This window comes from Corvus kubaryi, unplaced genomic scaffold (genome assembly GCF_017639235.1).
Source record: "Corvus kubaryi isolate FWS band 111438036 unplaced genomic scaffold, C.kubaryi_AGA036_p1.0 65272, whole genome shotgun sequence".
Taxonomy (NCBI): domain Eukaryota; kingdom Metazoa; phylum Chordata; class Aves; order Passeriformes; family Corvidae; genus Corvus; species Corvus kubaryi.
This window is the reverse complement of record NW_024581879.1, coordinates 106773-131135: the sequence shown is the minus strand read 5'-3', so window position 1 is coordinate 131135 and position 24363 is coordinate 106773. Positions and strand designations below refer to the sequence as shown.

Genomic DNA, 24363 nt, shown 5'->3' with positions numbered 1-24363 from the left:
TGTTCTGCTTCTCCCTGCTGAGCTTCATTTGCCTCCTGAGGTCATTTTGGCATTTTCCAAGATGAATTCAAATTCTGATTCTGTCCTCTCCCTCTCCTCTCCCCAAATTAATGCCTTTTGGGAATTCGAGAAACATATGGCCAGCAAGGCGGAACAGAAATCAGAGATACAGTGGGAACTGTGGGCTTTCTTTCCTGCCAGGATTTCTAAAAGGAATCCATTTGGGTTTTTTAAAAGGAGGAATGGCAATGCCTCAGTATTCATGGAATTAAAACTGTGAGCAGTTGGTGTTAATACCAACTTGATCTGGTGCCTGTCAACATAAACCTGGGTCTGTTCAGAGAAGAAAAGTCTTGGAACTAAGTCCATTAGGATGCTCTCTCCAAATGTTGGTTGAAGCAGATATTTAAATATAAACAAGCCAAGCATTACCTTATTTCCCCCCTCTTTTTGTAAAATGAGTGAAGGTAGGGTAGGGAGGGAGGTTCCAGGAATAAACGGAATATTTTCATATTTTGTAGTCTGTGGTCAGACCCCGTCCAAGACATGTCACTCAGAAGGGAAGAATTTGCTGGAACACTTCATTGTCCTTCAGGGGTCGTGAGTTACCAAAGCAGATGATTTCCTGGGTTAGATTGGACCTGTGAAGAATTAAATGTGCCTATTTGCATCAGTGGCCACGTGAGGAAAACCAGCTTGTTTGTGACGCTGCAAATCAGTTCCTGGGATTCAGCCTGTGCTGCAGCGGGAAGGGATTGGGTTTGCTTGTCTGTGTCTCCTGAGGATTGTCACTGGGTCTGGAATGAATCCCTCCTCCCCTCACAGCAGCCTGTGGCTGTTTGTCCTGCACCAGCTCGAGCTGTTCAGCACATTCTTGGGACAAATCTGAGTAAGGGATTCGGGAATCATTCCCGTCTGGGATGCGCCGCTTCCGAAAACCTACTCAGAGAAGGGAATATTTGGTCTACCTTTGTGAAGGCAGCTTTTTAGCTTCATGGGAAACCTGACTCTGCCTCCAGAGCAGAATATGCTAGAAATTCATGTGGGAATGCAGATTTTGACTTGGGAAGATCTCATCTCTCCAAGGCTGTCTGCTGGGTTCCTGTTTGTTTAGTCCTTTTTCAGAGTTCACTGAAGATGAAAATGCTGCTTAATTGGGATACTGGAGATTTTGGTGACACTCTTATGTTAAGATTTAAAACAAACAAACAAAACCCCCCAAAACTCACCCCAGAAATCATAGAATGGTTTGGGTTGGAAGGGACCTTAATCTTGCCTTAAATCCCTGTGTTCACTGGGTGGTCACCCGGGCAAAGAACTAAAATCCTTGGAGTATTGCCTGGAGAACACAAGCTCTGCCCTGTGCACTCTTCCTGCTGTTTATCTGCACCAGCAGTGTTTGGGATCCGACACAAGTCACACAGTTCCTCTCTTCTGCCAGTGGGAGATGGCAAATTCCAGCTGCAGGGAGGTTGGAAAGAACACTAGGAGGAGATGTAGCCTTGAGGAACTTCAGTTGCTTCCCAGATAACTGGCCTACAGTTAAGAGGATTTATACACATCAAAATGAGGCAGCTGGAGATATTCCAGTTCCTGTGTATCTTGCTGATCCCTTCCAGGTGAAGATGGAGGAGAAGGAAAAACCCTATGAAGTATGAGTTAGGCTTTGGCCCAGCTCAGCTGTGTTGTTTGGTCTTAGAGGAGAAGAAGATAAGTGTTGTGGGGATGGTGGGGTTTTAAAGTGAATAATTCCCGTATTTTATGAGTGAGAAGAGCTTTTTGTTGTTAATAATTAGTTGTAGGGGCTGTTAAATTCATTCAGTTCAACTAAAATTACTGAATGACTTGGTAGAAAATGGAGCAACGAAATTAATTTTCATCCCAAATCACAAATATTTAAGAGTAAAACTGATGCTTGGGAATGATACCGAAAAAATAAGTGACCTTACAATTGTAAAGTCAAATAACTGCTCTTGTCCTTGAGGGAAGTTTAAGTGCACGCTATGGATCTGTTGGACACAGTAAACCCTTTTAAAATGACTTGCTTAAAATTTGCTCTGAAATTGGTCCTTGAATCCATGGTTTTTTCTCTTCTTTTAGTGGGGAAGACTTCCTTGATCACCAGGTTCATGTACGACAGCTTTGACAACACCTACCAGGTAAATTAATCAGTATTTTTGTCTTGTGTAAGACTCCTCTGCTGCCGTGTCTTCCATTGCAGGAAAAGTCATTCCGTAAGAGTTGGGGCACTGACCATGAAATTCCCAATTGTAAGATCTTAATCACCTGCCAGAGTGGCACTTCTGGGTTGGATTCTGCTCCAGAAGTTTATCTGCTGCTTGCAGCAGGATGAGCTGTGGTTCTAAAGGAATACCCGAGGCACAGCCAGGGAATAGCAGTTGTTAAGTCTGCTAAGGGTTTTTTATCCACCATTTTCTACCAGACCATCAACAGATCTAATCCCTGTGTGTGGATAACATAGCAGGTACCCAGCTCTTTTAAACAACGAGTTGACACAAGCTAGAAAATCATATAAAATGTGAAAAAAAAAGGAAAATGTAGGAAGTTTAGAAAACAATTTTACAGATTAGCACTGTGCAATCCAGGAGAACAGTTGCCCACTGTTGCCCACTGCCAGAATTTAGCATGAGCTCAAAATGTGGCAAGATATAAAAGTACTTCAGTTTCCTAAAGTGTATCTCCTCCAAGCAGAACTTGTTTCATGACTTGGTTACAGTTGGTGATGTTCTGGATACACGAAACTGAGAAAAATCTGTTCCCTGGTGCCTGGGAAGGTTTTCTTAGGGGGGTGGGAGGAGGAGGTAATAGAAAAAAGGAAAAAAAAGGAAAACGTGATTCTCCCGTTCCTCAGTGTCTGCCCAAGGATCTCATTGAACTGAGTGATTTCCCTCCTGCCTCCTTCAGTAATTCCTCCTTGCTGCTGCTAGGAAAAACGAGATGGGAAGTTCTCCCTGAGCTGTGGGAAGAGGCACGCTTCCATAGTGTGGGAGGGCTGGAGCACACGTCACTGCTCCCGAGGCAGCAGACATCCTTGCTGATTCCTCCCACTGTAATTACATGGACATTGAAGGCAGTTCTTTTATTTAAACTGGGTTTTTTTTTCCCCCCCAGTGTTTTTTCTTTTAGGACTGCTCCTTTTCCTTACGGAGTTTGTGTCCTAGTTCTTCCTTGAGGAGGTTTGACCCTATGTGCTCTAGGATAATACGGGTGTCGCCAGGAGAGGTGGTCTGTTGTAATACATTAAATGATTACAAAATCAGTGAGTGGCACTTAGAACAGTGAGAAATCCTAAGGGCTTCCAAGATAACTTGGATTTAGGCATCAGTGCTGCCTGCCCAGTTTGGGCGTTAATGGACTTGGGTCAGAGCCATTCAACCAAACCCCTCGGTTTTCCTGGAGTCGTGACTGAGGTGGGGCCATACCTCCTATTGTGCTGGAGCTGGAAGAAGGAATCAGTCACAAAAGCTCCAGGAATTTGGCCAAAATCACATTTCCAAAATAGACATTTTTGGATGCCCAGGATTCTCTAGAGACCCCTCAGAGCCCAGTATTTAGTGCCAGTGCACATCACACCCTGATCGTGGGTAACTGGAGCCGGAGGGGAGTTCAGGGACGATATGCTTGTTCTGGACGTTTCTGGCAGATTCTGAATGCGTAGTTTTCTGAAACCTATCATTTGAACATGGGTTTTTATGTTCAGCTGTTAAAAATAGGAAGCTGCCATTTAATAAAATCCGTGCTGTGCATTGGATTCCTTTTACTTGATGCTGGATGAGAGGAGTTCAGCTGTGTTCCTCTGTCTTATCAACAAGAACTTGCTGTACTGTGTCAGAAACCCAAACACCTGAAATAAAACCATGCAATTGGATCTGTTTATTTTACCAGGAGTGATTCCCCTCCATGGACATGCTGGGAATGATTTCCCTTGTGCTGTGGCACCATATGTAACATATCATAGAAGATCTATTTTTTAGTAAAAGTCTGGAGTGTAGGGAATGCTGGAATCCACTCCTTGATAACTGCTGCTTCCCTGTGTCGTGGTAGGACAGGCTGGGAGAGGAGAAGGCTCCAGGGAGAGCTGAGAGCCCCTTCCAGGGCCTAAAGGGGCTCCAGGAGAGCTGGAGAGGGACTGGGGACAAGGGCCTGGAGTGCCAGGACAAGGGGAATGGCTTCCCACTGCCATTAGGATGTTCTCCAGGAAACTCCCACTGGTGTCTGGACATTTGGGTGCAGTTATGCTGCTGCTTTAGGACAAACCAAGCTGTAGTGGTTGTTAGGGATCATGTAGGTGTGTGCCTTAATCTGCCTGGGAAAGTGAAGATCCATGGAGATATTTGGCAATTGGGAAGAAGACAATGTGCCCACATATCCTGGTTGAGCTGAGGGACACCAATTTGTCACATGCATAAAAATCCCTGCTGCTACCCAAATAAATGTGTGGATTAAACTGTCAATATGCATGAACTGAAGCCGAGCTTTAGAGCCTTTTGTGCTTTAAGGAATTGTTCTAGTTGTGATATATTAAACAAATTGCTTATTGAATCGAGTTGTATCTTAAGAATAAGAAACCCAAGCTGTTTCTCTTTCAGCTGCTGCTGCTCCCCTGAAAATCACTGCAGGTGTTCTGACATTTCATTTAAGAGCTGTTGGTTTTCTCATCTCTTTACAGGCAACAATTGGCATTGACTTCTTATCAAAAACCATGTACTTGGAGGATCGAACAGTGAGTAAGATTTTGTTGCTCTTCTCTCTGAACAGTAGGAATGAGGACCAGCATCTGGTTTTGTGCAGCCCACACTTCTGAGATCACTTGGAAGCACAGGCTGAGCCTTCATCTCCCAGCTGCTTCCAGACTGACAAGTGCTGTGGAGACACAGCAGTGGGGAATGGGAAGTGGGGAATGGGGAATCATCACTTGGTTCATGTGTGCAGGGCTCTCGGGTGCAGTTTGGGAGTGGCACCAGGTGCTTTGGTGTCATCCTCTCTGAAGAAAGAGATGATACAGATAATTTGAGGGGTGAATGGTGGTGGGAATCTGGAGAAAGGGGAACCATGCTTAACCCCTTCAGTTTTTGATGCCACAAAACAGAAAGGTAAAATACAGATTGCCAGATGTGGCCAGTTAATAGCTGGCTCCATCTTCTTCCTCTTTTGAAAAGAAGGTGGCCTCTGATGAGTTCACAAATGAGATTCGTTTCTTAGCTTGGTGCGGTCTTAGCTCCTCAAGTGAAATCACTCCTCTGTGCAAGCAAAGCTGTGGTTTAAAATGAGCTCAGATTCTTAATTAAGAAATTCAGCCTCAGTTGAGCTATTTGCAGAAACAAAACTGCAGTGCTGCAGAAGCTTATGGTACTGGATAAACCCCCAATAAATGGTACTGGATAAACCCCCAATAAATGGTACTGGATAAACCCCCAATAAATGGGATTGCATGGAAAGTGCTTGAGGGATGAGATGTGCTTTCCATGGACAAGCTGGCTCTTACACACCTTGCCATACATGTTGCTTTTAGTCTGTCTTGCCTTTTCTTCCAGAACCTTGCTGGTAAGAGCCATTCAGCCTCTCTGTGCATGTTACTTTGCAGTTTAGAGTTATACAGAGCATTTTATCCTTGAAAAACTGACATGAGTAGCTTTCCCAGCTTTTCCACCAGCAACCATCCTCCATGCTGCTGGAGGTTGCCTGTGTGGGTCCTGAGGACGGAGAGCAGAGCATGAAACTCTGGTGTAGGGAGAATTGCAGGTGAACATTTCACAGAATCACAGGATCACTGAGGCTGGAAAAGCCCTCCAAGATCAAGTCCAACCATTCCCCAGCACTGCCAAGGCCACCACTGCCCCACGTCCCCCCCAAGTGCCACATCCACATGCTTCTGAGCACCTCCAGGGATGGTGATTCCATCACTTCAGCCGTAGCTTTCTTGTTGGTCCTCTCAGTTTGGAAGCTGAGCCATTCCACCCCTCCCCTTTTGGAAGGGAAGCATTTTTTGGGAAGCTGAGCTAGCTGCACCCCCCAGTTTGGCTGCTACTGTCCCTCGGGAGAGATTGCTGTAAGCAGATGGTATCCTGCTGCTCCCAGTCCCCAGGCATCTCCTGCATGAGTTTATCCTTTTCATTTAGCTTTTTTGGAAAAAGTAAAGCATTTATTTACTCTTTTATTTTTAGTGGCAGTTTGGCTTTTTTAATTTTCTCCCACCCACAGATCAGGTTGCAGCTGTGGGATACTGCGGGTCAGGAACGTTTCCGTAGCCTCATTCCCAGTTACATCCGTGACTCTGCTGCTGCTGTAGTAGTTTACGATATCACAAGTAGGTATTTTGCACTGGGTTTGACCTTTTTTCTTATTTTTCTTGCTTGTTTGACTGATTTTGTTAGGTACGGTTGCAATTATGGGACACAGCAGGTCAAGAGCGGTTCAGGAGCTTGATTCCTAGCTACATTCGTGACTCCACTGTTGCAGTTGTTGTTTATGATATCACAAGTGAGTGGGGGGAATTCTGCATTTCTAATACTCTGCCCTTTTCATCCTCTAGCTTAGCTTTGCATGTCCTCTCACGTCATCTGCTTGGGCTTCATCCTGGCATGACAAAAGCGTGGTTTCTTTGCTTGTTTTGAACAAGCCCTGTGGTTGCTGCTGTTGTGATCTATAAACTGTCTCAGAAACATCATTTTAACCCTTCCCTATCCCATTTTCTTCAGTCCTCGAGTCCTGCCTGCTCTCGTTGCACTCTTCCATCTGCCTTTTGGTTACAACATCACCTGTGACTTTTGGTCTTCATGTTCATGGGTATCTGAATTCTCAAATTGGAGGCTGTTGTAGCTTGCTTCACTTCATTCACCCTCCCCCACTGAACAAAATCTGGGCACGGGCTGGCGGGGAGAACGCATTAACATCACATTTTCCTTGGAATCAGCCACTCTCATGTGCTGCAAGATGTAAAACTCACCACTAAGCCCTTACCCTTTAACAATTGCTCTTTCATTTCTTACTAAGGTATGTACATTTTTGTCAACTAAAATATTAGTGCTTCTTCAACCCTGCTCCTTCTGTCCCTCCCCTCAGTCCAGACACCCCTTAACTTACCAGTTCCTGCACTGACAAAGAGCAGAAATTTTGTTTTAGGGGAGCTAGGCCTTCAGACAATTTCAGTTCTAAACCAGAATTGACTGAGAACGATGGCCTAATTCTACGCAAATGCCTAAGTTCTTGTCCTTTGATTTATAAATACGAGGAGATTACAGCAGGAATAGGGGCTTTACCTAGAAAAGCTCTAATTGTTAAAAATGGCACTTTACTTTGAGCTAAAATTACAGGTTAGCTGTGAACTCTGAATTTTTTCCTGACCCAGCAAATTCAATATTGCCAAGCAGTAAAGAGAATTAAGATGCTGGCAAGTGATCAAGTCGTGGCTGTCTAGCACGCAATATATTACTTTGCAGTAGAAGCCATTAAAAAAAAATCAATACTTTTCAAGAACTGCTGCAGTGCCCCCCCCCCCCCCCTTTTTAAGTACTGAAACTACTTGGGCTGCTCATATGCTCTTTGTGTCACTAACTGGCAAATGCTGAGCTCTATGGCAGCTTTCCTCCAACTCCTTTTTCCCTGTGGGATGCGACTTGTCAAGCACCATACAGTCTGAATTCTTACCTTGCAGCTTTTAAGAAGGTAGCATTAAGTGCCTGTGAAGAGGTTAAATTTCTGCTTCTGGTTTTATGCAAAGATTTAGAAATTGTTTTGAAGGCAAGTGTTCAGTGCCACAGGAGTTGCTGCTGTGTTGTGTAACCCTGGGATTCCCTAGAGAAAATAAAAATTACTCATTCAAGTGTACAAAATGCAAGGCTGGGATTGAGGATTTTGAGAAGCAGTGGAATCGTAGGAACCTCTGTAGGTACACAAGCCATGAGCAGTGTGGAGTGCAAAAACTAATCCCCACTCCCTATGGAAAATACTTCATGTTGAACTAAAAAATAAGGAACTGAAACACGGTGATAAGCCTTTTCATTTTAGGTGCTGTCAAATTATAAATGGACTCAGTTCCCTCCCTGGCTTTGAATCCACCTGTAATGATGCCCTTGCCCACCTGAAATTAATGCCAGACTTTCCGTGTCCTTTAGTGGGGGAGATTTAGGGTTCCACTTGCTGATTCTTCATCACCCTCTTCCGCCGACTCCACAGAATATGAAGCTTCTCTTTCCAAGTCCAGATGTATTTCCTGGTGAGCTGTGAGGGACACCTGCAGTGATAACCCTCTCCACTGTTCTCTGATAGATGTAAACTCCTTCCAGCAAACCACAAAGTGGATCGATGATGTCAGAACGGAACGGGGCAGCGATGTCATCATCATGCTGGTGGGAAATAAAACAGATCTAGCAGATAAGAGGTATGGAGGAATAATCCAGCTTTCAAATGCTTTTCTTACTCTGCTGCTGTTTGCTTCTATTTTAAGGAGTATATTTAAATGTATTTTTTTTCTGGAGATGGCTGTGACTAGAGAAATCTCAATTTTAAACCCACTTTCTTTTGGCTAAGCCAAATTTCCATCACAGTGCTGTGAATGAGTGGAAAAACCATCACCAACTTGTCCAGATATCAGGAGAGAAGGGGCTGTTGACTACAGCCCACATCAGTGAATGAATAAACTGGTTACAAATATTTGTTCTTAATAATGTTCTGCTTAATGGATGGAACGCATATCCAGGGAAAAACGGGACAAAATTCCTCCCGTATGAGATGGTTACACTTGGACTTTTTTTGAAACAGTATGGTTTTGATGATTATTTTTGGACTGTGATTGCTAATTGTAAAATATAAAATAAAAATAAAATAAAAGCACAGCCTCCTGGACAGGGATTTGGGGGTGAACACTTGGCTGTTCCACTGGAATGCTGAGTTCTGCTTCGGGAGCCAGGTGTGCCATGGAAGTGGGTCTGGTACCTGAAGTAGTGATATCTCTCTGCAGCTCTGCATTCCAATCAGGAAAAAAACCCATTAAGTGCTTTCAGAACTGTAATAAATCTTAATTATTAAGGTGTTTGTCCAGATTTGGGTTTTTTTTCCCTAACTCTGTGTTTTCTTCCCCAGACAAGTGTCCATCGAGGAAGGAGAAAGGAAAGCCAAAGAGTTGAATGTAATGTTCATTGAAACTAGTGCAAAAGCAGGATACAATGTAAAACAGGTGAGTGGCACTTCCCTGGATATTGGGAGGCCTTGGCAAAGGGAGCCAGTGGGAATTGTAGTCCACACACAGCAAGCAACCCCTCAGAGTTGTTGGCTGAGGTTCTGAAGGATCCCTCACCTTGCATCAAATGACTTGGGGCTTCCTTCCCCTTAAATAATAGAGGAGTAATGGAAGAAGCTTTGTGAGTACAAAATCACACCTTCCTGGATTTTTGGTGATCCAGATTTGGTGTTTGGACTGAGAGTGAGACAAAAAGTTGGGGAAACACAGGTCTGAGGAGTGTTTGTTATTCAGTGAATGAACAAACCAGTGAAGGAGGAGCGTGATGGCTTAAAATGCTTCCAGTGCACAGGGGGACACTGGAACTGCTGTTCCCACTCTGTTGGAAGGCACTGCAAGTGACAGCAAATGTTCCTGGATAGCCAGAGCTATTTATTTCTAGTAGATGATGAGTTGCTTTTGAATTGGGGAAAGCAGTGAAAGGTCTTTTGAGCTGATGGGACTGCAGAAAAATGAGCGTTTATGTCCTGAGATGAGCTGTGGCTCTTTAAATTTGGACCTGGAAAAGACATAGATTCTTGTGTGTCTCCACAGAGCAAACACAAACATGTGAAATGCTGTGTTCAGCTCCCTGTCCCCTGGGAATAGAAGGATGTGGAGCTGCTGGAGAGAGTCCAGAGGAGGCCCTGGAGCTGCCCCAGGGCTGGAGCCCCTCTGCTCTGGAGCCAGGCTGGGAGAGCTGGGGGTGCTCACCTGGAGAAGAGAAGGATCCAGGGAGAGCTCAGAGCCCCTTGCAGGGCCTAAAGGGGCTCCAGGAGAGCTGGAGAGGGACTGGGGACAAGGCATGGAGGGACAGGACACAGGGAATGGCTTCCCACTGCCAGAGGGCAGGGCTGGATGGGATATTGGGAAGGAATTGTTCCCTGTGAGGGTGGGGAGGCCCTGGCACAGGGTGCCCAGAGGAGCTGTGGCTGCCCCTGGATCCCTGGAAGTTTTCAAGGTCAGGTTGGATGGGGCTTGGAGCAACCTGGGATAGTGGAAGGTGTCCCTGCCCATAGCAGGGGTGGCACTGGATGAGCTTTAAGGTCCCTTCCAACCCACACCATCAGGGATTCTCTGTGTATGGATGACATTCCATGTATATTTTATATATGTAGTTACACAAATGGTTTCTATGCAGAAATGGTACCAGGAGTAAGAAAACAGGATTATAAACTACTTTATGTTCTAGACAGGACTAAAGGGTCTGTTATTAAAATGTCCCTTGACTTTGTCTCTAAGTAGCAAAATGATTCCCTATATAATGGGATAATTATAGCAGTGTTAACTCAGAGCTCTTTCACTGCATTACCCACCATGGACGTATTGGCTTCCAGGGTCCCCCAATTACCCTGCCACAACAGAGGCTGCCTTGTAATTAAGGTTTGGATTCTGTGCTGCAGTCCTTAATGAGTGCTTAGACCTGGGGGTGTGCACTGAGAGCAGTTGCTTCACTGAGAGGAGTGATGATGATGGTGATGATGAAGTAGCAGCTCTACACTCCTTCTTTCCTTGAGGGAGTTTCTGTGCCCTGCCACATTTCCAGAGGTTCTGTAGCCAAGCCTGTGAGGGAGTTGTGGCTTTCAGGGCCGGGTGGAACCCTGAGGATTTGATGGTGTGCAAAGACACGAGTGGATATTCAAAAAGAATTAAAAGTGGATTTTTCTTCTAAGTTTTGATCCAGATGTTGCAGGCGTGGGCTGGGATGTTCAAGGGTTTCAAAGCTCTTCTATACTCTAGAATATTTGTAACTCTCAGTTTTTTATTAGTTTAATAAATAGTTGTTTAAGCAATTATCAAAGGATAAGACCTTTAATGCCACCACTTAGATGGTTTCCTGTTTCCTTGCTGCTTCTCTATTGAATTGTGTGAATTTATTTTAGTAACTTAGCAATAAATTCTCTCCCAGTGCAAGGGGAAAGTACAACTGCAGAATGGATCCCCTACCCATAACCTGTGTAAAATCCTTAATAAGCTGAATGCAAATTTGACCTTCCCATAGCTGGTAACTTCTATCCACAATATATTCTGGGCCTGGAGAACAAGCACTGTCTAAGTTAATTTTCATACAGAATTTTCATACAGAAACAGCTGAATTTCTTGTCCTGCTCGGGGAGGGAATGGCTGTGACTTTCCCAGCTCCTCCTCATCAGTGGGAATCCAGGGGACTTTGGTCCTTGTGTGCTGCTTTTAGCTTCTGGTTCATCATTTTCCGGTGGAAGGCAGCATGGATAAGAGGGAAGGGCACTGCCCTCAGCTTTGTGCTCCCTGCAGCTGCCCTGCAAATCCAGAGGGCCTGGCTTTGTGCTGGGACCGCAGTAGGTGAGGTGCTCTGTCCTTGCAACAGCAGGTATTCCAGTGCCAGCATCTTCTACCAGCAAAGAAGCAGAGGGGACCGTGCTGCTGCCAGGCTTTTTTTGCCATTCCCTGTGCCAGGAAAGGGGAGAGCTCTGAGGATGGCACCTCAGTGCTGTGTACTGTTGGATCTGTGACTGCAGAGCTGTTTGCAGTCCCCAAGGTCCTTCACACTTGCTGTTCGTTCTGGCTTTAGGCAGGGGCTATTGAAGAAGAAATGAGTGGATACTGGGGAATAAAAGCGGTGGTGGTGTTATTGTGGGGTTAAACTGATGCAGCAGAGGGGAAAAGATTGGCTTTTGGATCCTGCAAAGACTGATTGCCAGGGGAGCCTTAAGCTGGAGAAGAGAAGTAGATAACTTGCTCCATTTAATGCAGAGAATCGTAGTCTCTGATTCATTCTGTCAGCCCTGAATAAGCTTTAAAAGACTTTGCGATTCCTGCTCTGGCTCGGCAGTCTGTATTTCAGGGAATCTTATTGTTAGTCCGTGGATTTCATGCCCAGAATATGTCAGGGTTCATTTTGCTGTCTTGTAGAAAGAGAGGGGAGGGAGAGCCCTTGAATTCCTCCCTCCAGCAGTACCTGGCACACTCCACGCTGGCCCTGGAAGAGCCAGGGGATGAATGTGGTCCTTGGCAGAAGAACTTTCTCACGGCAGCAGCTCCCTGAGCACAGCCCCTCTGTGACCCTGTTCTCACAGAGCTGGGCTCTTTCTCCTGTCTTCTGATTCTTATCCATCTGATGGGCAAGAATTATCCTCAGAGCTGCAGAGAATGAGAATTAGGGAAAGATTTTTGTTTGCCTTGCATTGGGGAACAGGTTTCTTGCCCGGTTTTTCCATCTGGACAGTGATCCTCCTGTCCTTTCCATATTGCTGCTGGACTGTGGCTGAAAACTGGTTTATGCCTGCAGTCCTTTGTGACCCTGATCTGTTGGGATTTATTGGCTGGAGTAGCAGGAAAGGCACAGTTTGGCAAATGGCTGGAAACTGATGGTGAGAGATGAGGCATTTTTCCAGAGTTTCTATCAGGAAGCAGATTGCAGAGTTGAACGCTGAGAGAGCGTTTGTGTGGCTTTTAGTCTTTCAGCTGCTGCATTTAACTCCTGCTTTGGAAAAAAAGTCCTGGATGCTCATCAATACTTGTGTTTTTATACCCACACAAACACTTAAACATGTACATGTGTGTGTAGACACACACTGGCTCGGGGCTGACAGCACCAGGAAGCTCGGAGGGCCCTGTGGGAAGGCTGCTTTCCAACCATCAGGAAGTTTCCCTAATTGGATTTACTCACATATGCTGGGGCTGATAAGCAGAACGTTAATAAGAAAGAAAGTTGATTTTTCTTAGTTGCCAAATTCCTATTTTTAGTCTGATAATTTAGGGGAGAAATACTGCTAAAAGCATCATTTTATTCCTGGTCTTAATGTAAAGAAAGGATTACTGTATTTTAAGCAGTAAATTCTTTTTGTCAGCACTGTGGTTTAAATGCAGGAATTTTGGTTCCATCAGCTGAGGATTTTTTAAAGACTCCTCACCCTTCCTCTGCGTGGGCATTCCTGCTGTTGGTTTAGGTACAGTTTAGCACCTGGAATTTTGTTATGTCCTGGTCGGCCTCTGAGGATTTCCCTGAGGTTTTCAGGGAGGCTGGAAGGTCCAGGTTAATTGCAGAGGTTCACAGAAAACACAGAGGGGGGTGTACTAAGCTTTGTTTACTTCCAAGTTGTTGGCTGAAATCAGGGAGTTACGTCAAGGACCGACTTCTCAGACCCCTGTCCTTGGCTCAGATTCCACTGTGTGCCAGATTCCTGCCAGGAAAGGTCCCAGACAGGCCTGGGGGCTTGCTCATGGTGAGCTTGGAGGGGGCTGTCAAGCCAACAAAGTTGTCTTAATTGTCTCTCCAGCATCATTTGGACACTGGGAGCCAAAGCGGGGAAAGCCCTTGGGCAGGGACCCGCAGGGCTGGTCGGGTACCCACATTCCTGATGTAAACAGGCTGGCAGTGGCTTGGCTTGGTTTTCTGTGGAAAGTGGGTCACTGGGAGTAAGTGGTTTAGCTTTGTGTCATTTGAGGAGAGGCAGGAAAATGTGCAGTAATGGAACACACCAGGGCTGACGTCAGACCCGCACCGGGCGATCCAGGACTCCCGCGCGGCTCTCAGGGATGCGGTGGGAGCGCAGCGATGGATGGAGAGCATCCTGTGCTGGGGGGGACAGGCAGCTGGATCCAGGGCAATTCTCCTGCAGTAGTAGTGGGCACATCTGTAGGGTCCTCACCCAGAGGAAAAGCCGTGTGGTGGGAATTACAAAGCTGAGCCTCAGGGGCAAAGGCAGGAAATGCAGGAGAGGAAATCAGTTCTGTTCCATCTCGCCTCCTTCAAGTGGAATAAAACCGTGAGGAGAGTTTGGAGCTCAGACCTTGCTGGGAAACTGGAGGTGGTGTTCAAGTGAGAGGCTTTGGATGCATTTGTTCTGTGCTTTATGCCCTGAATGTGGACATCGGATAACCATGACGTGGGCACCGAAAGATGAGGATTAGGTTTGGGCACGTTCCTTTGTCTGGTTTACAGGAGCCTGAGCCACAGCTGGGTGAAGCTTGGAAGAAATCCTTTCCATACATCCCATTTTCTGACACTTTCCCATGTGTGTCAGCTCAGCTGATACGGTGACAGGTTCCTGGATGGTGTGTTTGCCTTCATCAGCATGTCCATGCTCCTTTGTAATCCTCTGGGGAGGTGTGAAAATGGAATTCCCAGCTGGCATGGGGAAGTTGTTGGGGTCCATGGACATACGTGGCAGGTGTGAGGTGAGGTGCTGGATGCCTCCCATCCTATTTGCAGAGAAGGTGCAGGAGGTTTGCTGCTCGCAGCCATTTGATCTCCACTAACAAGAGCTGTGCTTTGCCCTTTCCTAGGAATAAAGGTTATATTTGGTGTCAGGATTTTGGGGCTGAGCAGTGTAAATAGTGCTGCAGGATGTGTTGAATCATTGTTTGAACTGTCTCAGCCAGGGGGAGCCGTTGTTTTCATCTGTTCCCTGTGTGGTTCTTTGCAGCTTTTCCGACGCGTGGCAGCTGCCTTGCCTGGGATGGAAAGCACACAAGACAAAAGTAGAGAAGACAGTATCCTTTCTGTGCCTGTGCCAGGCGTTACCCTGGACGAGGAAAAGCCGCTGCAGCCCTCGCGCAGCTCGTGGACATCCCAAAAAGAGGGGGAATAGGGGCAAGTAACCTTCGAGCTTGAAGTGCTGAGGAAGAAGGATTGGTGGGTTGAAAGGCTGGGAGCAGGGGTGTTGAGGGTGGAAGCAGCAGGGGAAGGAATGGTGATGCAAAAGGATTCTTTGCTTGGTGTTTGAACGTGTGGGATGTGGGGAGGGAGGTGGGAGAAACAGCTGCAAAGAGGTCTGAAAAAACCCCCCTATGTGGCTCTTGCACATCTGCCTGACAGAATCCAAAATCAAACTGTCGTGGAAGGGACCTCTGTAGGCCCCTTCTCTGACCTTCCTGCTCAAAGCAAGGCTGACTCCCAGATTAGGCCAGTTTCTCCAAGGATGGAGATCCCATAACCTCCCAGGGCAGCCTGTCATGGCCTGGACCCCAGGCAGCATCTCTGTGGTGGGAGGGAGAAGACTCAACTGATGCGATCAGTCTTAGCCAAGGGAAAGCAGGTGGCATGAGGGATGGAAAAGGCATGATGTAGCAGTATGGCTACACTGGAATCACTGCCCTGGCCAGGTGGGTGTGTTTGGAATAGCAGTTTTTCCAGGGTTGTTGGTTTTATTTGCAGCAGGGATCATGCAGCTGGTAAATAGAGGAGAAATTGTATCTTGGTGGAAAGAAGTCCCAGCAACTGTGGGAGTGAGACAAGCCAGGCCTTGAGATTCCATCAGAGCATCTGATACATGGGGGAAAGAAGGATTTGGGAAGCTGGGGGTTGCAGCTGCTGAGGCACAAGCTTTGTGTGATAGGGACTTGAGTGAGCAGAAATACTTCGTCATGCAGGTCCCTGAAAGGTTAACGAGCGACAATCTTTATTAATGAGGGGTAGAGTGCACAGGCAGGGGCTGTGTCAGGCAGTTTGATCACCAGTGTCTAAACGGGAGTGCAGCAAGGGCACTGGGAATTTGGCTTCCTGCAGCCTGCAGATAGCAGGGATGGAATAGCATTGTCTCCTGGGCAGCTGCATTATGATTAACGGGGGCGTTTTTGCAGAACATGGAGGGTTCAAGGATCTTGACCCACTTGTGCTCTGAGATGAAGCTGTCAAGGCTCATGTCAAGCATCTCCAACTTAAACACACTTCAAGCTTTAGATCAGCCAAATGGACCAAACACTGGAGATGAATTATTGGTCTTTTGTTTCTCTTTCCGTGTTTATTTTCTCCAAACCTCTTTAAAAAGCAACTTCAACCCCCTAAAGAAATAAGTTGGAAGTACCAGCTGTGTGATCTCTTTGCCTCTGTGTTCTCTGATAAGGGGAACGCTGGAGACTTGTGGTGAACAGCTCTGAGCTGGGGATTAGCATTCAAAGCTCCTCCTGGGCAAAGTTCCGTGAGGCTGTAACTGTAGGGCATCCGCTGGGAATTGGAGTGCTGCAGAGGGAGTTGCTTATCACAGGCAGGTTCTGAGCAGCCAGCTCTGCAGTGACCTTGTGGGACAGTAGCTGTCACTGGAAGGGGGAGCTCAGGCTGGTGGCAGGGCTTTGTTGGCTGCTGGTGGAAGCAGAGAGGTTTAACTGAGCACGGATTGATGGGGAGGTCAGGATGGCACGGCCGGTGCTCCGGGGATTAGCAGTGTGCAGTGGTGCCCAGGAAGTGGTAGAGTCCCCATTTCCAGAGGGATTTAAAGTCGTGTGGATGTGGCACTTGGGGATATGAGATACTGGTGGCCTTGGTAGTGCTGGGGGAGCAGGTGGACTGGAAGATCTCGGCGGGCTCTTCCAACCCGAATGATTCTGTGGTTGTGCAGAAGCAGTGATCAGACCCTTCGGTGTATCCATGCATCTTTAATTCCCACAGCAAGAGGTCAGTGGGATCGCTGGGAAGAGCAGACTGGTTGGAGACAAGCATTGGGGTCCGACATAGTTTCTGCTGCATATTTAATGTGCCAGTGCCAGGGCAGGAGGGGCAGGTGAGAAACCTTCGGTTTGGAGCTGGTCTTTCCAAGCATTTCAGTGGGGAGCACTGAAAGTGCCGTTCAAAATCCTGCTCTTGGTAGGGAAGCAGAGTTGGAGATCTGTTTGCCTTAACTTCCTCCTTCCAGTGATTGACATAAAACTGGAAAAGCCTCAAGAGCAGCCTGTCAGTGAAGGAGGCTGTTCCTGCTAATACCATGTGGCTTCCACCTTTCTCCAGAACATCACTGCTTTCCCTCCCTGTCCTCTTCATTGACTGCAGTGTGAATATTGGCTTGAACCTTCCCCTTTCCGTAATAACGTATCGCAGTTCATCATCGCTGGCTGTCTCGTGGAGATGATCTTTAGCTTCACAAGCACACCCCACACACACACACACCAACAAAATGTCAGTGTCTTCATTATTTATAAGAAAAAAAAAAAAAAAAGCCAAAATATTCCAGCGTTTTCTAGGTATAACTTTAAAAAAAAACAAAAGCAAAAAAAAAAAATCCAAACAAAAATAGGTACAATTTCTTAATATTTGTTCCTTTTTTAATATGTTATGATATTGCACTTTGAAAGGATGGCAACTGAGTAAGTTTGGAATTGGACCTAGACGAGATGTATGTGCAGAAGAAGGCTTGCAAATCTGGCCCTTTGGATTTCTCTCAGAAACTGGGAATGCATAGACAGCAGGCGGAATCACAGGGGGAGGCGGCAGATGCCGAGGGTTAAACACTTATCCTTGATAATTAAACACAAATTAACCCCAAGCTCTTAATTGCGTTGAGCAGAGCGAGTCTGCCTGGTGTCCAGACCCAGCCCGGCCGTAGTGGGGCTTTGTCACCGCCGGCTGCTGGAGCTGGGAATTCTTGCCGAGGCAGCGGGGACACATTTCCAAGGACGCATAGTGGGAAATACGGATGGGCTCTTTGGGATGAGTGGCTTCTGGAGGATTTGGGGGGGAAGGAAAGGGTGGATGTGCATTAGCAAAACACTTGCAGGAAACAGGGAAATAATGTTTCGAGTGCAAAATGAATTTTCAGAGCTTTTTTTTTTTCCTTTTTAAGTAGAACACCAATGAAGTGAATTATTACTGCCCAAGAGATGGGAACGTAACGTTTCAGCTGTTTGGAGGAGAAAGCATTTTGCTTCTTTGTTTTTTTAAGGGAAATATTGAAATCAGGGCTGGCATTAAAACCTGCCAAAGCCAATTGAAACCTTGGAAATTTGGGACAAAGAGGGAAGAGCAGCTGGCTGCCCCAGCAGAGGGGGAATGGCACCCGCTTTTCCAGAGCGTGGGCATAGGTCCGTGGGGAAGGGGTGTTTACTTTGATCCTGCAGAATCCTAGTTGAGACATCTTAGATGGAAAGGGAAGGACTGGAGTAGGATGGAAACCAACTTCTGATTATGCAGATTTATGCCTTTATTTTTTAGCTTTTTTTTTTTTTTTTTTTTTTAATGTTCAGTCTTCCAAGTTGGTTTAGTTTGGTTCTCTAGAGCTGTATAGTTTGGTTAAGTAATTAGTAATTTAGTTTTCTATGGAATTAGGCTCACAATTAACCCTTTTTTCTTTGATATTTATTTCTCGGCTTCAATTTTTTTACTCTTTTCAGTGCTGATTTTGTTGTTTTCCTTGGGCTGAGGAATCTGTGTAGAGCTTTGCTGATGTTGCGAGATGTAGCTACCCGAGAAACACGGAATGGAACACACTAGAAGTGCACCCTTTTAATCTTTACTAGTCATTGTGAAGTTGCTGTGTAAGTTAATAAACACAATTGTAAATACATTGTTTGCTGGGCGACTCTGGCCGAGTTACAGTGCAGGAAGGAATTCTCGAGTCTGTGTTGCGATTGCGAATTAAATGGACAATTGCAAGGGAATATTCAGGCTCCTCCTTGGTTCTCTTCTGCCCCTCTCTGTACCACCTAAAATAACCACCTGGGGGAGAGGAAGGGAATCATCCTCACCACCACTTTCCCCAGGAAGCGGGCATAAAAGAGTTGGAATTCTTCATTCCTGAGGTGAATGCCAGGCTCGTGCCCTGCCCTGGGTTTCTAGCAGCTCTGCACAACAATAACTTAAAGGCAGAACGAGATGTAAAAGTGCTTTTCTAATGCAATATTAAAGGCGAGTTTTTTTGACGTGGCATGTCTTGAAATAAACATCAATGATATGTGACAAAGGATCATTCTTTATTTAAAAGAAACTCTCTGGGGGAAGGAAACCTGGCTGCTTTTCCTTTGTTGTACTGTTCTTAACCATGCAGAAATGCTTCATCCTGCTGCTTCTTCCTTTGCTTTGGTTTGCTTTTGTCTCCTTTGGTTCTCCGTGCAGCTTCTTTTGGTCCTCATTTGGCTGTTCCCCACAAGGACATCCTTTTTTTTTCTTGCTTCTGATAGAACCAGCCCCCTCTGCTTCCCACAGTCCCAAGCTTTAAGCACTGGATTTAAGGAGCTGGCTTAGCCCGTACGGGCTGTAGTGGACCAGCAGCCTGGCTGCTTTTCCTGGAAGACCTGAGAGCAGGTTTGTCCAGAACTCCCTGGGAACAAAGGTCTGGAGAGCAGCATTCCCACAGCTCCGTGTTCAGCACGGCCAGGGGGCTGCAGGAGCACGGGTGAGGCTGTGGTTTGGCACTTCCAGACAACGTCCCTGGGGCTGCTCAGCACAGCCAGGTATGTTCCGTGCATGTCCTTGCTGATAGTCTGTGCTTAATGTGACCACAGGGCTCAGTCCTGTCCTCATCCCAGTTTTCCACAGAGCACACACTTCCAGGGTGAGCACAGGAGCAACATGGTCTTTATATTAATTTTTTGGTTTTTTTTTTTTTTTTGCACCATCCATCTGTCAGGTTTTAGATTTTAATTTTCTTTTGCTCCGTGGATGTGGCCAGTGGAACCATGGGCACAGACTTCTAATGCTGATTTTCGTGTGATTTTTTGAGTGAAGGTCTCGGCTCTGTTTCTTTTCTCCTCCCTGCTCTGGCTTGCTCGTTGTACAGTCCATCATGCAGCTATTCCATGCCTCACGTTTTGTCTTGATAAAAGTAGTTGAAGAAATTGTGTAAGGGGAAAAAAAGGTTCCTTTTCTTCATGTTGGAATGTCAGTGGTACCTCAGCTCTGTTTGATAATATGAACCAACAACAACAAGAGAACAAATCCTTAGCGCTTGAACTAAATAAATACCTGTCTCATTGGAAAGCTCTGGGTCTCTTCTCTCAGCACGTGCAGCGCAGCGCAGGCGGGAGGCGCAGCCCCTCACGGGGGGCTGAGGTGCTGCAGGAGGCTTTTGTGAGGGCAGGAAGAGTTTTGGGGGGTTCTGTTTCAGAGGGAAGGTGGTGCAGGGGTGTGTTTGCTGTTGCTGCAGTGTCTCTGCGATTGTTTGCAGCGCCCGACGAGCGATGCCGGGGACGGAGCCAGTCCAGGGAGGCAGCTGTGCCTCTCTGCTCCTTTCCGCTCTCTGCAGCCAGCTGCTTCCTCCGTTCCCTTCCCAAAGGCGATTCGGGTGCTTTGCGCGGCCTCACCGCTGCCTCAGCTTCCCTGGGATACGGGTGCACCAAGCCCACCTTCCCTGAGGAGGATCCTCCTTAAGCCTCCTTGCTGGAGATGGCAGCCAGGTCTGCGGGGCCAGGGAGGTGAGTAACAGATGCACTTTGGTGAGTTATCCTTTGCTCTCCTGAAGGAGAGAATCGTGGAATCACAGCATGGTTGGGTTGGAAGGGACCTTAAAGACCATTCAGTGCCACCCCCTGCTGTGGGCAGGGACACCTTCCACTAGCCCAGGTTGCTCCAAGCCCTGTACAACCTGGCGAGTAGAGGAGGGGAATTACCTGGATTTGGTGTGGGAACACCAACAGCCCAACCTTAGTCTCTTGGTTAAGCTCTTTGTTGTTAAAAGGACCACGAATAAATTGGTTGTGAAACTGGAATGCAGCTGTGGAGATGTGCTGGAATTAGGGATATGGAAACAGTCGTGGGGGGGAAATGAGTCCCTGGAGAAGGTTTTTGTCACTGGGAGGAGCTTCCATTCCTTGTACCTGGCACCTCCAGGCACCACCCTGGGTGGGAGCCTCTGGAAACACCACAGTCACCGCCTCGGTTCCTCCTGGCTGCTGCCGTGGGTAGCCTTGGGACCGTCACCTCCCGCTGGTGTCCCCAGGCTGCCACTGGTGAAGGGGGTCTCGATTAAACTGCAGAGACGGGGCTGCCGTGGAGCAGGGAATGGGGGGGGGGCACCCACCAGCTCCGGAGGGTGCTCCTGGCCACTCGCTCGTGGCTGCAGTGGGTCAAGCTGTGCTCCCAGCCCAGCTCCAAAATCCAAGAGGGAGTATCTGGCTGGGGTTGGAGGGTGCTGATGGCTTCTTTGCTCACTGGTGGGATCAGCCCTGATTTTTCCAGGCTGGAGGAGCCAAAGGATCCTCCAGGCAGCATCTGCAGAGCTGCTGCAGCAGCCGAGCCGTAGCCTTGCTGCAGTTCTGCTTGCAGTGCCCGAATCCTCAGCACACCAAAGTAGGTAGGGCTCTCCCTACCTGCTGCAGCAGCACCTTTTTCCATGCTGGGCATGTCCCAGCTCCGAAGGAAGATAAATGGGGTGGGCAGGCTGCGGCACAGGCTGCCAGCGCTCCCGCAGTCAGAGAGGCAGCTGCAGACACCCAGACCTCAGAGCAGCCTCTCCTTCCCATCTGTGCTGCTTTCTCCTCTGCTGCTCTCCCGCTGCCTGAGCCGGGCTTTCCAGGCTTGCTGAGCTTGGGGTTTCACCATTGTAATTCTTTTGTCATCAGTTTAATGGATTTTTCATCAATTGGCAAAAATACCGATTTTATTTCCCCCCCTCTTTAACCATTTTTCCCTTCCCCACCCTGGTCCGAGTGCATGGTGTAGTCGAACGTGGCTTTTTATAAAATATTTAGGATCCTCTTGTAGGAGCAGAATGGAGCTGACTGCCCAGACCGATGCCGGAAAGGCCGGGCCCGGGTGTGTCGGGAATCAAACGCCTGTGGAATTGCAGCTCTGCCCTTCCCGGGAGGATAAGGGGTAGGGAAGGGCTGGGGCCAGCTGGGTGATGGTGCTCCTGCTGCCCCACAGCTCTGCCCTGCTGGGTTGGGAGGGAGGGGTGCTGTTTCCAGATCGAATTTTCCAGGCTTGCCACCTGTTTCCAAGCATTTGGATATAAATCAGAGCCGTTTTGAGTGCTTGCTGTCGGCCACCCGGAGAGCACGTCTGGAACGAGGATGTTATTAAAGGCTTGATTAACGTTATTGCTAATTAAAGAACTGAAGTGTCTCTCCCACGGCCAGTGGGTCCATCCACGGCGCTGCGTGTCCTCGGATACAGGGCAGGGAAGGGAGAAAATGGGATTTACCCACGCTTGCGGCACTGGTGGCTTGGCACTGACTTTTCCTGCATTTATCCCAGCTCGGGAAGAGGGGCTGGATGGAAATTGGAGGTTTGATCCTGACATTTCCTGAGCTGCTTGATTTCCAGAGAAGTGGGTTTGGATCACAGTGAGGGTCACGTGGCCCCCAGCTGATTCCTGTCCCATGGGATATTGTGGGATTCATTTTCCAGGTGGTTTGTGCGCATGATGGGTGTTAATGGCTTGTGCCTGCTCCTTACTGCGGATCCTGTTTTCCTGAGGGGTTTTGGAGTTGTTCTGAGCTTTGCTCCGTGTTTGGAGCTTCAGCAGCTCTCCCTGCTGGGAGAGAGGAGTGCTGCGAGTCTGGATTGGAGTTGGGAATGGAGCGGGTCAGCCCTGAGCTCTGTCCCTCAGCACTTCTGGTCCCTCTGGTCCTGCCCAGTGCCGCTCTCAGTCGGCGCCATGAGCTCCTGGGAAGCCCTTCCCGGGCAGAGCAGACCAAGCCAGGTACTTCTGAGGGCTGTGGTTCAATTGTTTGCGCTCCCAGTATTATTTATAACATATTTAATTGCTCCTTCATTTAGCTCCCTAGTGCAGGGCCTGGCTGCTGCCAGCTGTTCCTACTGGCGTGAAGACCCTGGGAATTGCTGCTGGAGGCATGTGCTGGTCCACCACTGTCCTTGCCCGGATTGCTCCATGTCCCTGGATCTCTGGGAGACCAGCACAGCAGGAGAGAAGCAGGAACAGCTTTGGAATGTTCAGGTACCTCAGGGATGAGGAGCATGGGTGTCTGAGCTGGGGAAAAGGAGCTTTCTCAGGTCAGCAGCCGGATATGGCATGGGAATGAGGGACAGTTTCTAGGTTGTGTTGCTACTGGTGACAAGTTTTCAGATGTTTCCACCTCCCAATGTGTCTCACCTGGGATTATGCACTTTGGCTGGTGAATCATAAAATGGATATTGGATTGGTAAATTAGATATTAGAGAAAAATTCTTCCCTGTGGGGTTGGTGAGGCCCTGGCACAGGCTGCCCAGAAAAGCTTCTCAATACCCCGTCTATCCCTGCCCTCTGGCAGTGGGAAGCCATTCCCTGTGTCCTGTCCCTCCATGCCTTGTCCCCAGTCCCTCTCCAGCTCTCCTGGAGCCCCTTTAGGCCCTGCAAAGGGCTCTGAGCTCTCCCTGGAGCCTTCTCCTCTCCAGGTGAGCACCCCCAGCTCTCCCAGCCTGGCTCCAGAGCAGAGGGGCTCCAGGTCCTGGAGCTGCTCCAGGGCCTCCTCTGGACTCTCTCCAGCAGCTCCAGGTCCTTTGCTGCTGGCCCCGGGGCTGGGGCAGCTCTGCAGGTGGGGTCTCACCCGAGTGGGGCAGAATCTGCCCTTCCCTGCTGCTCACGCTGGGGGATCAGCCCAGCACGTGGGGATTTTGGGATGCCAGCACACACGGCTGGGACGTGTCACAGGTTGGAAATGGGGACAGTGCCCCCCGTCACAGGAGTTGTTTCATTCCTGTGCCCACCCCTGCAGCAGGAATAGCCGTGGGTGCTGGATCAGCGGCCCAGGAGCGGCGGTGCCACGGGGAGGTACCGGTGAGTGAGCGCTGCGGGGCCTGGCCGGGGTCATGGACAGGCATGAGGGATGAGGATGCAATGGGGTGTGTGGGGCTGGATCCGACACCTCTCCAGCCCTTGGGAGCTGGTGTTTGTGCTGGAATTAACAGAGGGATGGAGGGGCCTGAATCCCTGGCGTAGAAGTGGGAGCCAGGCGTGACTCCTGCTTTGCAAATTAAACAGAACCAGGGATTCTGTTCAGCCACCTCGAGGCCTAACCCGGGGCTGGCAGTGCCTGACACTGCGCGGGGCCTGTCCCAGGTGGAGACGCCTCATCCCATGAATCCGTGGTGCAAAAGAAGGAGCTGCTCTGCCAGCACACGACGGTGGTTCTCGTGCACAGGAAGAGGATTTTTGGGGCAGCTTTGTCCCTTCCGTATCTCTTCAGGGCCACTGTACCACGTTCAGAGGCTGAAGGTGGAACCCCCAGAGCTCCCAGTGGGAAAGGGAGGGAGGTAAAGGGGCACAGGAGGAGGCGGAGGAGCTGGGGACATCCCTGGGCAGCTCTCCAGGAGGACACAGTCCTTCCCACCCCTGGAGGTGGCCAAGGCTGAGTATTCCCTCCTCATCCTCACTCACCCGCAGGCCAGGGCTGGTTTTTTGCTGCCTTTATTAGACTTCAAAGAGGTTGTTTGTTTGTTTGTTTGTTTGTTTTTTCTCTTTCTGGGAGCGGATGCACAGCAGGAGAGAGGCAGGGAA

The 24363-nt window shown here is 48.2% G+C and overlaps 1 protein-coding gene across 2 annotated transcripts; it reads left to right on the top strand.

Moving 5' to 3' along the window:
- The first annotated feature begins 2063 nt into the window (after positions 1–2063).
- On the top strand, positions 2064–19907 carry LOC121673174 (ras-related protein Rab-6A). Of its 2 annotated transcripts, none has more exons than XM_042046262.1 (7): positions 2064–2159; positions 4691–4744; positions 6396–6501; positions 8290–8401; positions 9103–9196; positions 14647–14713; positions 16852–19907. In XM_042046262.1, the coding sequence occupies exons 1-7, from the start codon at positions 2079–2081 to the stop codon at positions 16914–16916; spliced, it is 579 nt and encodes a 192-aa protein (XP_041902196.1). In that variant the 5' UTR covers positions 2064–2078; the 3' UTR covers positions 16917–19907. The 2 variants fall into 2 exon arrangements, with proteins under 2 accessions (XP_041902196.1, XP_041902197.1); XM_042046263.1 differs by lacking the exon at positions 6396–6501 and adding an exon at positions 6223–6328 and having other exon boundaries at positions 2073–2159.
- The last annotated feature ends 4456 nt before the right edge of the window (positions 19908–24363 follow it).

Excerpts from the sequence above, each read along its gene's own strand:
- LOC121673174 (XM_042046262.1), top strand. The coding sequence starts at position 2,079 with ATGGTTTTTTCTCTTCTTTTAGTGGGGAAGACTTCCTTGATCACCAGG. Across the intron at positions 4,745-6,395 it reads TGTACTTGGAGGATCGAACA|GTACGGTTGCAATTATGGGA; the intron begins GTGAGTAAGATT and ends TGATTTTGTTAG. Across the intron at positions 9,197-14,646 it reads CAGGATACAATGTAAAACAG|CTTTTCCGACGCGTGGCAGC; the intron begins GTGAGTGGCACT and ends GGTTCTTTGCAG.